Raw genomic sequence first — 17,831 nt, 5'->3', positions numbered from 1 at the left:
TTGAGAATTTTTGCACCTATGCTCATTAGGGATATTGGCCTGCTGTTCTCTTTTTTGTTAAATCTTTACCTGGTTTAGTGTGATGTTAGCTTCATAAAATGATTTGGGAAGAACTCCATCTTTCTCAATTTCTTGGGATACTTTTAATAGGATTGGTAATCAGCTCCTCCTCATATGTCTTGTAGAATTCTGCTGGAAAGCTGTCTGGTCCAGAGTTTTTGTTTTGTTTTGTTTTGTTTGTTTTTTGGTAGGTAGTTTTCTTACAATGGCGTCAATTTCTGGGTTGTTATTGGTCTATTTAGTGTCTCAGTGTCTTCTTGTTTCAACCTTAGGAGGTTGTGGATGTCAGAAAGTTCTCCATTTCATTTAGGTTATCAAGTTTGTTTCCGTACAGGGTGCATAATAATCTCTGATAATCTTCTGTATTTCTTCGGGATCAGTTGTGATTTGATCTTTTGCGTTTCTGCTTGTGTTTATTTGGGCTTTTTTTCTCTCTTTCTTGGTCATTCTGGCGAGGAGGTCCATCAATCTTGTTAATTCAAAGAACCAGCTTTTTGTTTCGTTGATTTTTTTCTATGACATTTTTGTCTTCTGTGTCCTGTGTTTGGGTTTTTACTTTGGTGATCTGGATTCTTCTGCTAAAGTTAGAATTTTGGTGGTCTTGTCTTTCCAGCTCCCTTTGGTGATTTGTTAGGCTGTTAACTTGTGATCTTTCCATTTTACTTGATATGTGTACACAGAAATAGAAATTCTCCTCTGAGAATTGATTTCATGGCATCCTAGAGATTTTGGTACGATGTTTCTTAATTTTCATTTGTTTCCAGAAATCTTTTAATTTCTGTTTTGATTTCAGTGTTGATCCAGTAGTCGATCAGCATCATGTTATTTAGCATTCCATGTCTTTGTGGGTTTGGGGGAAATTTTTTTGATGTTGATATTTGTTTTTATTCCACTGTGGTCTGAGAAGGTGCATGGCAATATTTCAATCTTATGAAATTTGTTTATGCTTATGCTTGATTTATTACCGAGGATGTGCTTGATCTTGGAGAACATTCCATGTGGTGGTGAGTAGAATGTATATTCTGTGGTTGTTGGGTGGAATATTCTGTAGGTATCTATTAAGTCCATTTGGTCGAGTATCAGGTTGAGGTTCTGGATCTCTGTTGATTTTTTGCCTTGAAGATCTATCTAAGGTTGTTAGTGGGGTATTTAAATCCCCAGCTTTAATAGTGTTAAGCGTCAATATCTTTTTTTAGTTTATTTACTAGTTGCTCTATAAATACTGGTACTCCTGTGTTGGGTACATATGTGTTTAGGATGGATATTTCTTGTTGATGGATTAAACCTTTTATCATTTTGTAGTATCCTTTTGTGTTTTTTTACATTTTTGATAGCTTAAAGGTTATTTTGTCTGATATTAAGATTGCAAATCCAAGCCGGGCTCGGTGGCTAGCCTGTAATCCCGCGCCTTTGGGAGGCTGAGGTGAGTGGATTGCCTGAGCCTGTGGGTTCGAGACCCGCCTGGGCAACTTGACGAGACCTCATCTCTACAATATCAAAAAATCAGCCGGGCATGGTAGCGCATGCCTATAATTCCGGCTTCTCGGAAGGCTGAGGTGGAAGGATCGCCAGAGCCCAGCAGGTCGAGGCTGTGGTGGCCGGGAGCGCGGTTACTGCATTCCAGTCTGGGCGACAGAGTGAGACTCCAGCTCAAAAAAGATCGCAAATCCTGCTTTCTTTTTGATTATTTACCTGGAATTTCATTTTCCATCCTCTAACTTTGAGTCTGTGTACATCCCTTGTGGTGAGATGAGTTTCCTGGATGCAACACATAATTGGGTCATGGGTTTTTATCCAGTTTACATTGTTGTCTTTTCAGTGGTGCATTTATTCCATTCACATTCAGATTGATTATTGAAGTGGGATTTTTTTAATCCCTGTCATGAGGTTCTTACAAAGTTTTTCTTTTTTTTCTTTTAGCTTTTTGGTTGATGTATATGTGTGTTTTCAAGTTTGCCATTGCAGTGTATTTACTGTTGATTCTGTGTTCTGCTGTTCTCTTGTTAATTGCATGGTCATTCTTTTTTTTTTTTTCTTCTTCTGTGCTTAATACCTTTTTAAGCATCTCCTGTAGAGCTGGTAGAAGCTGCATATTCTCTTAGGGATTCAACATCTGGGAAGGATTTTAATTCCTCATCACTGATGAAGCTGAGCTTGGCTGGGTAGGAAATTCTTGGTTGAAATTGTTTATCTTCAAGTACTTTGAATATTGGACTTCAGTCCCTTCTAGCTTGTAGTGTTTCTACCGATAGGTCTGCTGCTGTACTGATTAGTTTTCCCTGGTAGATAATCTGACCTTTCTATTTTGCTGCCTTTAAGATTTTTTCTTTTGTGCCTATTTTGTGTAGGTGAATTACTGTGTGTCTAGGGATTGGTCTTCTCATTTGATATCTTGTAGGGGTTCTCTGTATCTCTTGTGTTTGGATGGTCACATTTTTGGTGAGATGGGGAAAGTTTTCTTGGATAACCTCCTGGAATTCTTGCTCCAAGGTGTTCTCCATTTCCCTTTCTTCTTCAGGGATACCAATCAGGCACAGGTTTGGCCTCTTGATATAATTGCACATCTTTTGTAGGCTTTGTTCTTTCTTTCTGAGTTTTCTTTCTTTCTTTTTCTTTTTTTTTTGAGTTGGAGTGTCACTCTGTAGCCTCGACCGCTGGGCTCTGGCCATCCTTCCGCCTCAGCCTTCCAAGTAGCTGGAACTACAGGCATGTGCTACCACGCCCGGCTAATTTTTTTTTTTTTTTTATTGTAGAGATGAGGTCTCACCAAGTTGCCCAGGCAGGTCTCAAACCCGTGGGCTCAGGCAATCCACTCACCTCAGCCTCCCAAATAGCGGGATTACAAGCTGAGCCACTGAGCCCGGCTTCTTTCTATGTTTTTTTGTTAATTCCATGTTTTTGTCTTCAAGTTCTGAGATTCTTTCTTCTGCTTGTTTAATTCTGCTTTCCATGATTGTCATCTTGTTATTTATTTTCTGGATGACATTTTTTTATGGCCAAAATCTCTGTTACAAAGTCTTTCAGTGTTGCATCTTGTCTTTCTTGAGTCTTATTCACTCTTTCCATTCATTGCCTAATCCCTGTTGTATTCTGGGGCCAGTCTTTGGTGACCTGTATTGTTTTGGCTCTCAGATCTGATTTTTTCAGACGTTTTCTCTTTGTTACACTGGTAATTACCTATGGTCTCCTGTTGGTTTTTTTCTCATTTGTGACAGATCTCTTTCTTTTCTTTTTAGTTCCATTATTCAGTGACAGTGGGAGAGGCTTTGACTTCTGATGTTTTCTCAGCCCTCTGTTCTTCCCTGATCAGAGCTCTGAATTTGTTCTATTTTGAAACAGGACTATGGATGGGAAGCTTTGCTGTCTCTTGCAGTTTTGAGAGTGGAATAAGGTGGAAGATGGGAAGCTAGGACTCACAAACTACTTGCAAATTACAGTGTTCACTGATTGTGGTATGGGTTTCCTGAGACCCATTCCCCACCACCATGCTGTATGATGATGCAATGGGTACGTGTGTATACCCCCCGAGTCCAAGATACAGTAACAGCAATGAGGAGAACAGAGAAGAGTAAAATGAAATAAGATGGACAAAAATTAAAGACAAGTAAAAAATGAAAACACAGAACAACAAAAGCAGAAACCAAAGCAAAAAAACAATTGAACACACACACACACACACACACACACACACACACACACACACACACCAAAACAAACTGAATAACAACAAAGCAAAACACAACAAAACAAAACCCCTAGGAAAACCAAGCATACACATACAAGCCCAGCACAAATTGAAAGATGAAGAAAAAGAGAAAGAAAAGAAAAAAAGAAAGGAATTCAAATTGAACTTTCACACATATATTCACACACACACTCAACTAAAAAAAGAGAAGAACAAAAGAGCAAAAACAAACCAACAACAACAAAAAACTGAAAGATGAACACTCAGTCATTCATATACACAAACAGAAAATGAAAAACAAAAGAAGAAAGAAAAAAAGAAGAAAAAGGGAGGATGCAGATCAAATACACAATGCACAAAGGAAAAATATAAAAAAATTTAAAAAACTCACAGACAAAAAACAAAACAAAAAAATCTGCTCTCTTTTGGCAGATTCTGTAATTATTTCTCTCTTCTGCTTTCCTGCTGTCTCTTGCAGAGCTTCGACCTCATTCACTGTCTCCTCCCCAGTGTCCAGCCCAGGGGAGGAGAGGATAGTGGGGATACGTGTGACTTTCAGTCCTCCCTTCCCACTCTCGTATGGTCAGGGGGATCCCCTCCAGTGGGGAGGTACAGAATTATCTCTTCCCCAAGTACTGGCAGGGTGGGGGGATGCCCCAGCCAGGCTATTTTGGAGTAGAGTTCTCCAATTGTAACTGACATCCAGGCTCTGCCTGGGTTTGTCCTTCTCAGTTATGCCCCAACTGTGTGGGTCTGATGTTCAGAGGATTGCTGGGGAGGAGGGGGCTAGGTCAGCCCTGGACTCACCACTGATCTCTTCGGAGGTCTTCCTCATCCTTTTCTGGCTGTCCCATTTGTCCCACAGTTGAATCAGGGTAGGGAGAGGGTGCCTGAGACTCAGCACTCATTCTGTCCCTTTGGAGTTTGTGCTTTCAGGATATTCTGTCTGGGTCATGATCAACCCCTGAGTGGTTAATCTGCCAGTCACAGAGATTGGGTCTGTTGCTCCATGGTGAGCAAGTCGGAGCACTTTCCTGCCCTGTTTTCAAAATGGAGTTGGGTGCCTCTTTCATCTTCTCCAGTGGGGCTCTGCCTCTGGGTTCTCTCCACAGCCTTTGATGCCAGTATCCGGCCAGCTGCTGCAGTGATGAGGAAGGGTCTAGTCTCTCCCCTGCAGTGATGAAGCAGAGCCTGGGACTAGTAGTCTCTCCTGGCAACTTCTTCCCATGACGGCCTTTGTTGGTTTTAAAAAAATGGCACTTACCTTCTGTGACCTGGAAGTGCTAAGGACCAACCAGAGCAGTTGCAGCACCAGCTGCAACCAGCACCAGCTGCAACCAGGACAGAGCCCTGGCCACTTGCTACCGAATCCTCGCTCAGTCATTCTCTCCCAGCAGCTTCTTCCCAGGAAGGACTTGATTTTAAGAAAAAAAAAAAAAATGGCATCTCAAGTTTTGCATCCTGGGAATCACTAGGGTCCAAGCCAAGTAGCTGTGACACCAGCCACTTCACCAGGAGAACCTAGAAATTATATCATGATTGGTGTTGACGTTGTATGGTTTTAAAAACAACTTGTCAAAGCTTATCAAACTTTACACTTAAAATCATGCATTTTATTACATGTAGATAATAACTTATAAAGTTAGACTCATTAGTGAAGCCTCTTGGGACTAGAGTTCTCCTTGGGGAAAGGCTTTTCATTTCTGAAACAATTTCATCAATAGTTGTAGTATTATTTAGTTGTCCTATTTCTTCAAATTTGGTAAATAATATTTTGCTGAGGTTCACCCAGTTCATCTACATTTTCTACAGTTTTGAAGTTGTAGCATCTATAGTAATGTCTTCTTTCCTGATGTTGGTTATTTGTGCCTTCTCTCTTTTCTCTTTTTCTTTTTCTTTGACAGTGTCACCAGGGTTTATCAATTTGAGAAGATTTTTTAAAAATACAACTTTTGACTTGGTTGATCTTCTCTGTTGGCTGCCTATTTTTGTTTCGTTAATTTCTGTTCTTTGTTATATCCTTCTACTTTTATTATTTTTTTGTTTCTTGTCTAACTTGAGATTCATTTTTAGATCATTAATTTTTAGTCTTTCTAATATAGACATTTCTAGGCCATAAATTTCCCTGTAAGGTTTGCTATTGATGTATCCTATAGGTTTTGATGTATAGTAGTAAGTATTGTTTGGTCCACTACCCTTCTATATTTCTTACTTTCTGTGCTTAAGGGACCATATTATGTTTTTGTTACTGATTGCTAGCATAATCATACTGTGATTAGAGAGCACACTCTGGTGTGACTGTAGTATTTTGAAATTTGTTGATATTTTCCTGATGCCCCAACATAGGATTGCTTTTTGTGTACATGCTTTGTGTACCTGAAAATAATGCATATTTTACTGTTACTGGGTGAAGTTTTCCATCACATTATGATTACTAGTTGTATTCTTTTTTTTTTGAATTGGAGTCTCATTCTGTCACCCAGACTGGAGTGCAGTGGCCGCTCCCGGCCACCGCAGCCTCGACCTGCTGGGCTCCGGCGATCCTTCCGCCTCAGCCTTCCGAGTAGCCGGAATTACAGGCATGCGCTACCATGCCCGGCTGATTTTTTGATTTATTGTAGAGATGAGGTCTTGCCTGCCCAGGTGGGTCTCGAACCCATGGGCTCAGGCAATCCACTCACCTCAGCCTCCCAAAGGCGCGGGATGACAGGCTGAGCCACCAAGCCCGGCTACTAGTTGTATTCTTTATACTTAATGCATCTTTTTTATTCTGTAGCTTTACTGATTTTTTCAATTTGTGTTTTATTGGTTACTTGAGTGAGATGTGTTTTAAAACCTTACATATGATTTTAGATTTCTTATTTGCAGTTCTGTCAACTTGTCTTTATTTCAAGGCCATATTATTAGATGCACATTGTTTATAACATATGCAATTTTTTATTATATAAGATAGAACTTTGTGTGTATAGTTGTTCCCTTGGTATATGTAGAGTATTGACTCCAGGATCCCCTCCCCCTGTATACCATAATCTATACATATTCATGTTCCCAAGTTGGTCCTTCAGAGCCTGTACATATGAAGACTCAGCCTTCCATAAATGCGGGTTTCATATCCCACAAATACTGTATTTTCCATTCGTATTTGACTGGAAAAGAAAATCCACATATAGCTGTACCCAAACAGTTCAAATTCGTGTTGTTCAAGGGTCAACTATAAATACTTAGACCGTATTTTATGTATTTTATATATATTAGAAATTTTTGCCACGCATGGTGGCTTACACCTATAATCCCAGCACTCTGGGAGGCTGAGACAGGAGGATCACTAGAGGCCAGGAGTTGAAGGCCAGCCTAGACAACAAAGGGAGACCTTGTCTCTACAAAAAATAAAAAATAAAAAAATTAGCCAGGCATGGTGGCATGTGCTTGTAGTCTTGGCTACTCAGGAGGCTTAAGATGAAAGAATTGCCTGGGCCCAGGAAGTTGAGGCTGCGGTGAGCCGTGATCATGCTACTGCATTCTGTCCTGGGTGACAGAGTGAGACTCAAAAAAAGAAAAAAAAAATTGTTAAAACAAGTTGCCTACTCCCTTTATCTCTATAGTGCTTCTTGCCTTAGAGCACAGTTTTTCTGTTATGATTATAACTATATCAGTTTTACTCTTTTTAGTGTTTGTTTGATAAATCTTTTACATCTGTTTACTCTTAACCTATGTGTCTTTATGGTTTAGATATCTTTTATAAGTAGCATATAGCTAGAGTTTATAATTTTGTATGGTATGATAGTATTGTTCTTTTTGGTTTTAGAATACATTATCTCCTCTATCTCTCATATGCTACTAGTATGTTGTTATACTATTATTTTTGTTATGTATTTTAATCAATTTTTCTAAAAGTTTTATATTGCCCAAAAAGAAGGAAATAATACAGTGAATTGGACAGTCAAAAATTATAGATTGAATATCCCTGATTCTAAAATCTGAATTCAAAATGCTCCAAAATCTGAAACTTTTGGAGCACCGACATAAATGCCAAAAATAGAAAATTTTACACATAAGTAGTTAACACATACTTTGTTTCATGCAAAAATTTATTAAAATATTGTACAAGAAGGTGTATATGTATAGAACATGTATATGTAACATAAATGAATTTTGTATTTAAATTTGACTCCCATCCCTAAGATATGTTATTATATATATGCAAATATTGAGAAAATCTGAAAAAAAATCTAAAATCCAAGAGACATCTGGTCTCAAGCATTTCAGAGATACTCAACCTGTACTGAGTGTATTTAGAATTGAGGAAAGACATGATTGACAGATAAAGAAAGAGAAATTTATCTCAACCAGGAAAAATTAAAATAAATCCACATCTTAGACTTAGTATATTAAAACTTCAGAATATCACACATAGAGGTATTAAGAGTAGCTAGAGAGAAATGAAAAATTACTTATAAAGGAATGACAGATTGTCCATGGACACCTCAATAAACAACAGTGAAAGTTGGAAAACAGAGAATATACTAAAGTACTGAGAAAATAACTGCCAACCTTTAATTGTGTTCACAACATATCTGTATTTAAGAATGTTGGAGAAATAAGGACTTTTTAGATCAAAACCTGAGGGAAACATACTTTTTAAGAGCACTCAGATTACTTAACAAAAATAATCCTATATATGGCTATAAAGTTCAGAGAATTCAGATCACACAGTATATAGCCTCTAGCCACAGTTCTGTTTAATCTAGAAATTGCAACATGTTTTTCTAATCAACGTCTAAATACCTTTACTATGAGCATCATCATGGCAATATATTTTTAAAAAGTTAAAATGAAATACATGAACCAAAACAGTCTCAAGAAGAAATAATTAGTTTAGATACACCTAGTAAAGAAATTGGATCAGTTGTTTAAAGTTTTTTTGACAAACTTCAGACTCAGAGAAACGGTTTTAGAAAGGAGTTGTGTATGTAGAAAATCTTAAAGAATTTATAGATGTTTGAAGTAAACAGTTTTTACATGTGTTAGTAAGATTGTTAGATATATAGTTATCACACAGAAATCATGACTAGTCTTAAACACCTGTAGTGAACTATTAGAAAATGCAATTTAAAAAATACTATTTATGTGCAAATGAAAATGCTAGTTCTCTCCAAATTGGTCTACACATTTACTTAAAATTTCATCAGGAATTTCTGTAGAACTTGACAAATGGAATCAAAATTTATGTGTAAGAGCAATAGGCCAAGAATAACAAAGCCAATCTTTAAGAACAAAGTGGGACAATATGCCATAACAGATATAAAGATTAATTGTGTAGCTAAGGCAATAAAGACATTGTGGCACTGACCAGTTTAATAGAAGAGAGAGCTTAGAAAAGATCTATACATAAATGAAAACAGGACACAATACAGATTAGTATTGTAGATATGCAGTGTTGGAACATTTAAACATTCATATATAAAAATATGAAATTCTATTCCTACATTATACATAAACACAAAATCCTTAAGGATATAATCATGAAAGACAAGACTTTGAAATGTTTGAAGAAGATATGGGAGAATCTTTTTATGGTCTGGTGGTAAAGAAAGATTTCCTAAATAAGATGAAGAAACACAGCCATATTTGAAAACATTGATAAATTCATATATACTCTAATTAATAACTTCTGATTTTTCAGAAAGCAAAGAGACAAACCTCAAACTGAGAGAAATAGCTACTATATACATAATGAACAAAGGATTAGATTCTGTCATTAATACAGAACTCCTGTAAGTTATTAAGAAAAAGTGAGGCACAAAATTGGTGCATGACGTTAACACATCTCACAGAACAGAAAACATGAAAGGTTAAACATATGACATAATTTTCAGGAGAATGTAAATTAAATGACAGAACTTTAGTCAAATACTTTTGTCTGACACTGTCAACTCTTGGTGAGTTGTGAAGCAAGCAAAATTCATAACATTGTTGCTCAGAATTTAAATTGATACATGTTCTTCGGAAATAATGTCATTATCTTATGAAGCTGGATATTCAATCTGCCCTATGACTCAGTAATTCCAAATCCTAGGTGTATACTATAACGAAATTCTACACATTTGTACCAGGATATGTTTATAAGTATATTCACAGCATTATTGTGTTACTAACCCCAAATTGGAGACAATCCAGTGCATCTGAACAATTGGATACATAAATAAACCATGGTATATTCATATAATGGACACTACTTATCAGTGAAAATGAATGAACTATATACACATAAATGTCTAGAGTATACTGAATGAAGAAAGCAATCTAGAAAAATACTGTATTATGAAAACATTTATGTAAGTTTCAAAACCAAAAAACTCAGAAATATTGTTTAGGGATATACAATTATACAATAAGGCTATAAAGAAGAGCAAAGGAATAATAAATATTAAATTAAGTATCTGTTGTTACAGTTGAAGGAACAGTAGGGGAAAATTAATGAAGAGGGACAACTCAAGTTTTCATCAATATTGGTAATGGTCTGTGTCTTAAATTTGTTAATTGACTCATGGATACAGAATACAGTCTGATTCATCATTAAATTACTCATGCCTTCCTTCCCAATTCCTGTCTCTGCCATATATACCCCCAACCGTAATTTAGCTCTAAGGTAAAAGTGAATCTGCAGAGTGGATGCTAATTCAGGATCTTCCTTCTTTGTTGATAATTGTCATATTTGAGTCGTATCTATATCACTCAGTAAATAAATTATACAAAGTATATTAAAATAATAGAAATCAAAGATGTTGCTTCTTTCTAGAAAATTAATCTCATCAAGAATATTCCTTTTCTTGAGTCACATGTGTTTTCTGTCCAGCTGAAATAATTATTGTAATAAAACATTGAACTCAGACTAACCAAAATAAGTATTGTTGAGAATTTATTAAAAATAACTATATGGCTACTTATTTTATATTATTTGTCAAGACTGAATACATATTTTGGGGAGAAGACAGATTTTATGAAAAATAAAGTGCATCTCACCATATGAAAAATGTAAGGAAAATGATCCGACCATAATTCCTATGAATAAGTAATTTTTTAAGATTTAGAAAAGCACAGAATGAATGTGGAGTATTTTCAAGTAATTTACTAATATTAGTGCTACTTTCTTTGTTTAAAGGTCAGTAAATTAGAGTTAGAACTAGAAAGTGTCAAGCAAAAATTTGAAGAAATGACTGACAGCTATCAAAAAGAAATTGAAGACAAAAAGATATCAGAAGAAAATCTTTTGAGAGAGGTGGGAAAAACTAAATATGCTTAGAATTTATTATGCTAAAATTCTGTGTTTATTAGCATTTTAAGCGAAAAGTAATAAATATTCTTAATTTTTGAATGATTTTTAAACGGTTTAGTAAATTTATCAGGGATAGTTACAAGTTTTTGTATAAGATAAAAGTATCCTTGTTATCCTAAGTATTTGAGTGTTGAGTGATACATAATTATTTTGAAAGGATTAAATGGTTATCACAGTGTTACACTGTCATCTCACTTGATAGAACACCCTAAAAAAAGAAAATAGTAATGCATTTTCTATTTGTTTTCTTTCAATATCCTGGTTTTTGAATTTTGCCTGTTATTTAAGTAGAGCATATGTACTTTACGTTTAAGTTAAATTTGCTTTTTGTGCATTAATTTTAAGAAACACTTATTAATTTATTTGATAGGTTGAAAAAGCAAAAGCAATAGCTGATGAAGCAATAAAATTACAGAAAGAAACTGATATACGATGTCAACATAAAATAACCGAAATGGTAGCACTTATGGAAAAACATAAGGTAATTGTTTTCTTTTTATATAATGAAAATTAATAGGAGTCATATTTCTGTTCAATAATGGTGAAATAAAGGTAATCTTATTTGTCAGAGAAAATTATTATTGTGCAGTAGTGATTAATTATAGCTGGAACATCCTTGATCCCCCATTTCTTCAAGTTAGATCTTAACCATACAAAGCAGAGCCTGATTGTCACTTTCTTGAAGAAATCTTTCCTTAGCATTTATGATGGATGGAAGCAGTCATTCTTTTTCTGGATTTTCCGGCTGTTCTCTTATAGCACTTTCTATCTTGTATTTATCTTCATACATACCTAATATATACTGTCATTAATATTTGTATCCTCTGCTTATGTTTAACACATACTAGGTTAAACCAATTTTTATCAAAGTAATTAGTAGACAAAAGGCTTAATGTTTGTTGTGTTTGTATCTTATGCTTTTTAATTGTTATTTTAGAATAATTCTTCTGTAAGGGAATTAAGCCTCATTTCCCCGCAAGGTTAGCATTTTAAGAGAAAAGTAATGAATATTCTTAATTTTTAAATGATTTTTAAAAGACCTAGTAAATTTATATTAGGGACTGTTATGAGTTTCTATAGAAGCTAAAAGTATCCTTGTTATTCTAAGTATTTGAGTATTGAGTAGTATATAATTATTTTGAAAGGATTGAATGGTTATACCTATCCATTCATTTTTTAAAATTGCTGCCAGAATATAACATTTTATGAGGTGACCAATGAGAATTTAAAAAAAATAAATAATATTGTGAAATTACAGATTTCAACAAATATAATGTGTTTCAAACCAGTGCAGCTTTTATCCTTAATGATAACTCACATTTTCCTACCTCTGACTAGCAGGAGCATCTTGGAACTGATTGCTAAGTCCTTTTGACTTGACTCTGATTGTCTCTGAAAATTTATTTTTGTTGTGACAAAATGTTCAAGGTTTATTTTATATTTCCTGTCCCAAATTTGAAATCAGACACTTTTCTAGAAACCTTGTGTTTCTAGTATATTTTTAAATAACAAAATTCAGTGTTTCTAATTAAAAGAGTTATTTTTAGCTCTTGTTAAGTTACTTCCAAGATTGTTATCTATGTTTCACTGTTTAGGTTGTTTGAAAAAATATAATTGAAAAATTAAAAATATATATACCTAAAGATATATATTACTGAATTTATAAACATTACCTTCTGCAAATATGTTAGGTTACTAATATTATTAAAACATAATCTAGCCATTCAGTTTTAATATGCTAAAAATTTTTTCTTTAATATAGCACCAATATGATAAGATTGTTGAAGAAAGAGACTCAGAATTAGGACTTTATAAGAGCAAAGAACAAGAACATTCATCAATGAAAGCATCTTTGGTGAGATACACAATAGGGAAAAAAGAGCCAATTTTCATAATGTCAGCTGGTGATAAATAATATTAATCAAACTGTAATTTCTGAGCTATGGAATCAGAGTCTTAGATCTGAAAGGGATCTTATAGACCTTCTATTAAGTAATTTTCCAATTTATTTTTTGAAATAGTGGGATAAACTTTTTTTCCCAAAGGAAATGTTAGAAGCCCCAGCTAACTAATAAATTTGGAACCCTGATTGAAATTGGGAGAGGAGTATGGAATGAATTGGGAGAGGATGAGAAGAGGTACACATCGTGTTAAATCTTTCTTTAGAGAAAACTAGAAAAAAAAACATGTTTAATGAAGTCTTTAGTTATGGTCCACTAGCAGCAGTTATATAAGGAGACTTTTAAAGTATTTATATTTTATGAGTGAATTTATTTCTCTATGAAACTGAATTTACTTGAAGCACTACTTTTTCATTGTCTTGAGGAATAATATGGAAGCACTTATAAATTTCATGTTTCTTTTTCTTTAGGAAAATGAATTATCCAATCTTAAAAATGAGCTTTTGTCTGTTACAAAGCAACTTGAACTAGAAAGAGAAGAAAAAGTAGGTTTTGTGGCATTATGTATGAAATGATTGTAAAGTTTAAATGTAACTATGCATTTTTATAAATATGTCATATTAGAAAATAATTTGATAAATTTCAGTAAATAGGGATGAGCAAATGTTTTCCCATTAGCTTTTACTAAAAGTATTTAGATTATTTTCTCATGTAAATGCTAAACACATGTAAAGATTAGTGCACTGTTAAGAATAGGAATGCTTTTAAATGTACTGTATTTGAGAAATATCTCATATTAAAATGCTTACATATTTAGACGTGTTTTTTTTAGCCATTCACCATGTTTCAGAAAAAAATGTATAGTATTTTGCAGTTTACAAAGAAAATGGATTCACCTTTTAAAATGACAAAGACTATTTATTGTTTTGCTTTTTATATGGTAGGCACTATGTTGTGTATCCTACTTATAGCTAATTTAATCTTTACAAGAATGTTATAGACAATACTTATTTGTTATTTTCTTAACTGTCACATTGTAAGAAAGCAGAATTGCTAGCATTCAAATCTAGGTCTATTTTGCATGGCTTCAAACCTGTTCTCTTAGGTTACTCTGTAGCAGCCTAGATAACATAAACTTTCAGTTTCACACCTCTGAGCATTCATTTACTTTGTTTCCTGCATTTGATTCCTCTAATTCTTCCCCATCTGTGAAAAATCTCATATACCTTTCATCTTGCTGTTGTAAGCTTACTGTATATACATACTCTCACAGCACCTTGTTCTTACATTAAAATAGCTATTTCACTTTGGGTTCCCCACTATATTTCAAACTCTTCAAGGGCTAGGGTTATGTCTTATTTGTTTGTTTTCCCTTTATACATGACCTTGAAATTTCTACATTTTCAATAAATGTTTCTTAAAGGAATGACTTAAATGACTTTCCCTTCACCTGCAATAATATTCATGCTTACATTTTTATCTTACTGTTTCAGTAGAAGAATTATTCTATGGCTTTAACTCTTGATGTTATTAAACCCTCAGTAATCTTTTATTTTTACTCTTTAGCCAATAAACATAAATAAGACTTCTATCATCTTTAAAAAGTATTAAAACATTTACCTGGTCTTAAGCTACTATACTATTGCTGGTCCTTTCTTAGGCATCAAATTTTTAGAAAGTGTAACCTACAACACTATCTACTTTTAACTCCTGTCTCCTCACTTAGTACAGTTTAGTTATTAGCCAGCCTAACCACTTTCTTAACTTTTGAATCACATTGAACTCCTTATTGACAGATTTAATGGCTTCCTTTTTATTTATTTATCAGGAATAATTCAGTCATCATTTATATTGTATTGTGTTTCTTTCTCATCATTTTTCTATGAATATATGTATATACATACACATGTGCTTACATGCACATACACAAATATGCCTGTATATAGATTTTTACATCTGGACTTGTGGTAATTTTATTATTCAAAAAATAGTGCCATTTCTTTGGGGTGAATTGTAAGGAGAGAATTATATATTTGTACTTCATTGACTTCAAATATGTCGAAATGATTTGTTTTGCCTAATGGAATGTGAGCATAAGTGACGTTGCTGAAAGGAAGATTTAAGAGCCACCACATGCTCCTCCAAGCCTCTCTTTTTCTTTGACCTCAAGGCTGACATGGAAGCAGCTCCTTCAGCCTAGGTTCCTAGAGAAAAGGAGTAGAGCAGAAACCAACTGTAACTGATATGTAATATGAGTGAGAAATAAACTTTTGTTGCAATCCACTAAGATTTGGGTTTGTTACCAAAAAGTAATTTAGTCTAAGCTCATTTATATAGGGATCATATTATATACACAAATTTATATTTTATACAAACATATTATGCTTGTATGTTATAAAAATTAATATCGAAAAGTATGAAAAGAGTAAGAGTAGCCCACAAACCTATCCTTTATAGTTTACCATTTTACCATCTGCTTTCCAGCTTCACATATATTCAGAGCAAACTGACAGTTATACAGGTTATTCCCTTGGGTTTTCCTCCTACTTTCCTAATAATGATAACTTTTCAATTTCTTTTAAATATTTGTACTAATTTCCTGCTGTTTTTACATTGACTTTTGTTTCTAGAATAATATAGGTTATACTAGATATCCTAGTCTTACTTCTTCGGTGGAAATGTATCTGCTCCTCACTATGACATGCGATTTTTTGTTTGTTTAAAGATACATTTTTTATCATGAAACCCAGTACTTGTCTAGTCTATTAAGAATTTCTGCTTTGAATGAGTGTTGAATTTTTATTAAATACCTCCTTTATTGGTATATATTGAAATTTCCATAAAGGTTCAATTTTATTTAGTTTTAAAAAATATTAGATGTTTTATGCTATGAGTTATTCTTGGTTTATATTATTTTTATTTTCTAAATATCTGCATCTTTGGGTTGATTTCTTCTTTGACTTCGTAATGTCTAAGGAAGAATTTTAACATATTATACCCCGTTGAGGCGGTTTTTGTTTTTTTTTAACCGAATATGAATATTTAATTTTTTTATAATCAATATTTTTATTATGATATTGTGGGGTACAGTTAAGGGTTAGGTATACAAATTTGCTTCGTTCAGGCACCCTTGTTGATAAGGGGTGTCTCCCTGTTCCCAGCCAGTTGAGGTTTTAATTGATATTTTATTTTTAGATTTCTACTTCTGTTGCATTGTCTGTTGTTATGTTTTGGAAGTGTTTTTGGTATTTTCTTTGTGCTCTAAAATATAGTCACTGTTTATGGATATTTGTAAGATGCCACCAAGGGGAGAAAATTGATTAAGAGAATATAGGATCTTTCTCCTTGATTGAAATTGTTTCAGTAGATTGGTACCAGCTTTTATTTTTTTTAATGTATATTTTATTTTAAAGATGTGTTTGGTAGAATTCAACTGTGAATTCATCTGGTCCAGGACCTTTTTTGGTAGGTAGTTTTTATTATGGATTCAATTGCATGGCTTATTATTTGTCTCTACAGTATTTCAATCTTTTCCTATTTCAGTCTTTGGAAGTTTTGTGTTTGCAGTAATTTATTTAGTTCTTCTAGATTTTGAATCTTATGCAAATACTGATGCATATAATAATTGTTGAAAATCTTTTGTATTTATTTCGGAATCAATTGTAACATTGCCTTTTTCATTTCTGATTGTATTTATTTGGATTTTCTCTTTTTTGTTGTTGTTGATCTGGCAAATGGTCTATCAATCTTGTTTCTTCTTTCAAATGACCAAATGATTTTTTTTTTTTCACCTTTGGTTTAGTTCTTGATTTTATAGTTCTCTTAAGTGACATGTTAGGTTGTTTATTTGAGATTATTCTATCTTCTTGATGTGGGTATGTAGTGTTATAAACTTTCCTCTTAGCACTGATTTTGTGACTTCCCAGAGGTTTTAGTAATTGTGTCCTTACTTTCATTTGTTTCAAAGAATATTTTTTTTTTTTGTCTTTGTTTACCCCAAAATTGTTCAGGAGCAAGTTATTTTGTTTCTAAGTATTTGTGTGCTTTAGAGGGTTCCTGTTGGTGTTAATTTCTATTTTTAGTATGCCATTGTCAGAGAAAATGCTTTGTATGATTTTGATTTTATGGAATTTATTGAGACTTGATTTGTGATCAAGCATGTGATTGATCTCAGAATATGTTCCATGTGCAGATGAGAAAAATATATATTCTGTGGTTGTTGGGTGAAGATGTATATTCTGTAGATGCCTATTAGATACAATTGGTCAAGTATAAAATTTAAGTCTAGGATTTCTTTTTTAGTTTTCTGCCTTGGTGATCTGTCTAAAGCTGTTAGTGATGTGTTGCAGTCTTCTACTCTTACTGTGTAGTTGTCTAAGACTTCTTTTAGGTTTAGTAGTAATTGTTTATAAACCTGGGTGCTCCAGTATTGAGTGCATACATATTTCGGATAGTTAATACTTCTTGTTTGATTGAGCACTTTATCATTATGTAATGCCTGTCATTGTCCTTTTTTACTGTTTTGGTTTAAAGTTTGTTTTATCTGATACAAGAATAGTGACTCTCTTTTTTGTTTTCCGTTTGTGTGGTAACTCTTTCTCCATCCATTTGCCTTGAGCCTATGAGTGTCTTTAGAAGTGAGGTAGATCTCCTGAAGACAGCAGAAAGATGAATTTTTTTTTATCCAGTGTACTACTCAGTATCTTTTTTTTTGAGTTGGAGGCTTACTCCTTCACCTGGCTGGAGTGCAGTGGTACGCACGCTCACGGCCACCCCAGCGTCGACCTGCTGGACTCCAGCGATCCTTCTGCCTCAGCCTTCCGAGTAGCTAGAACTACAGGTGCATACT

General features: G+C 34.0%; 1 protein-coding gene across 3 annotated transcripts in view; it reads left to right on the top strand.

The window, feature by feature from the left end:
- SYCP1 (synaptonemal complex protein 1) overlaps positions 1-17,831 on the top strand; it is a 175,925-nt gene that overhangs the window by 103,204 nt on the left and 54,890 nt on the right. For 2 of the 3 annotated variants that reach the window (XR_002481905.1, XM_008056891.1), the window contains exons 23-26: positions 10,908-11,024; positions 11,452-11,562; positions 12,844-12,936; positions 13,453-13,527. Coding sequence is in view for 2 of the 3 variants with exons in the window: in XM_008056891.1 (XP_008055082.1) it covers positions 10,908-11,024; positions 11,452-11,562; positions 12,844-12,936; positions 13,453-13,527 (396 nt within the window). In the remaining variant the exon portion in view is untranslated. The remainder of the gene's footprint in view (positions 1-10,907; positions 11,025-11,451; positions 11,563-12,843; positions 12,937-13,452; positions 13,528-17,831) is intronic. The other variant, XM_008056892.1, reaches the window with a different exon arrangement.

This window comes from Carlito syrichta, unplaced genomic scaffold (assembly GCF_000164805.1).
Source record: "Carlito syrichta isolate Samal-C Ts95f unplaced genomic scaffold, Tarsius_syrichta-2.0.1 Scaffold302570, whole genome shotgun sequence".
NCBI lineage: Eukaryota > Metazoa > Chordata > Mammalia > Primates > Tarsiidae > Carlito > Carlito syrichta.
This window is presented reverse-complemented; position numbering and strand designations above follow the sequence as displayed.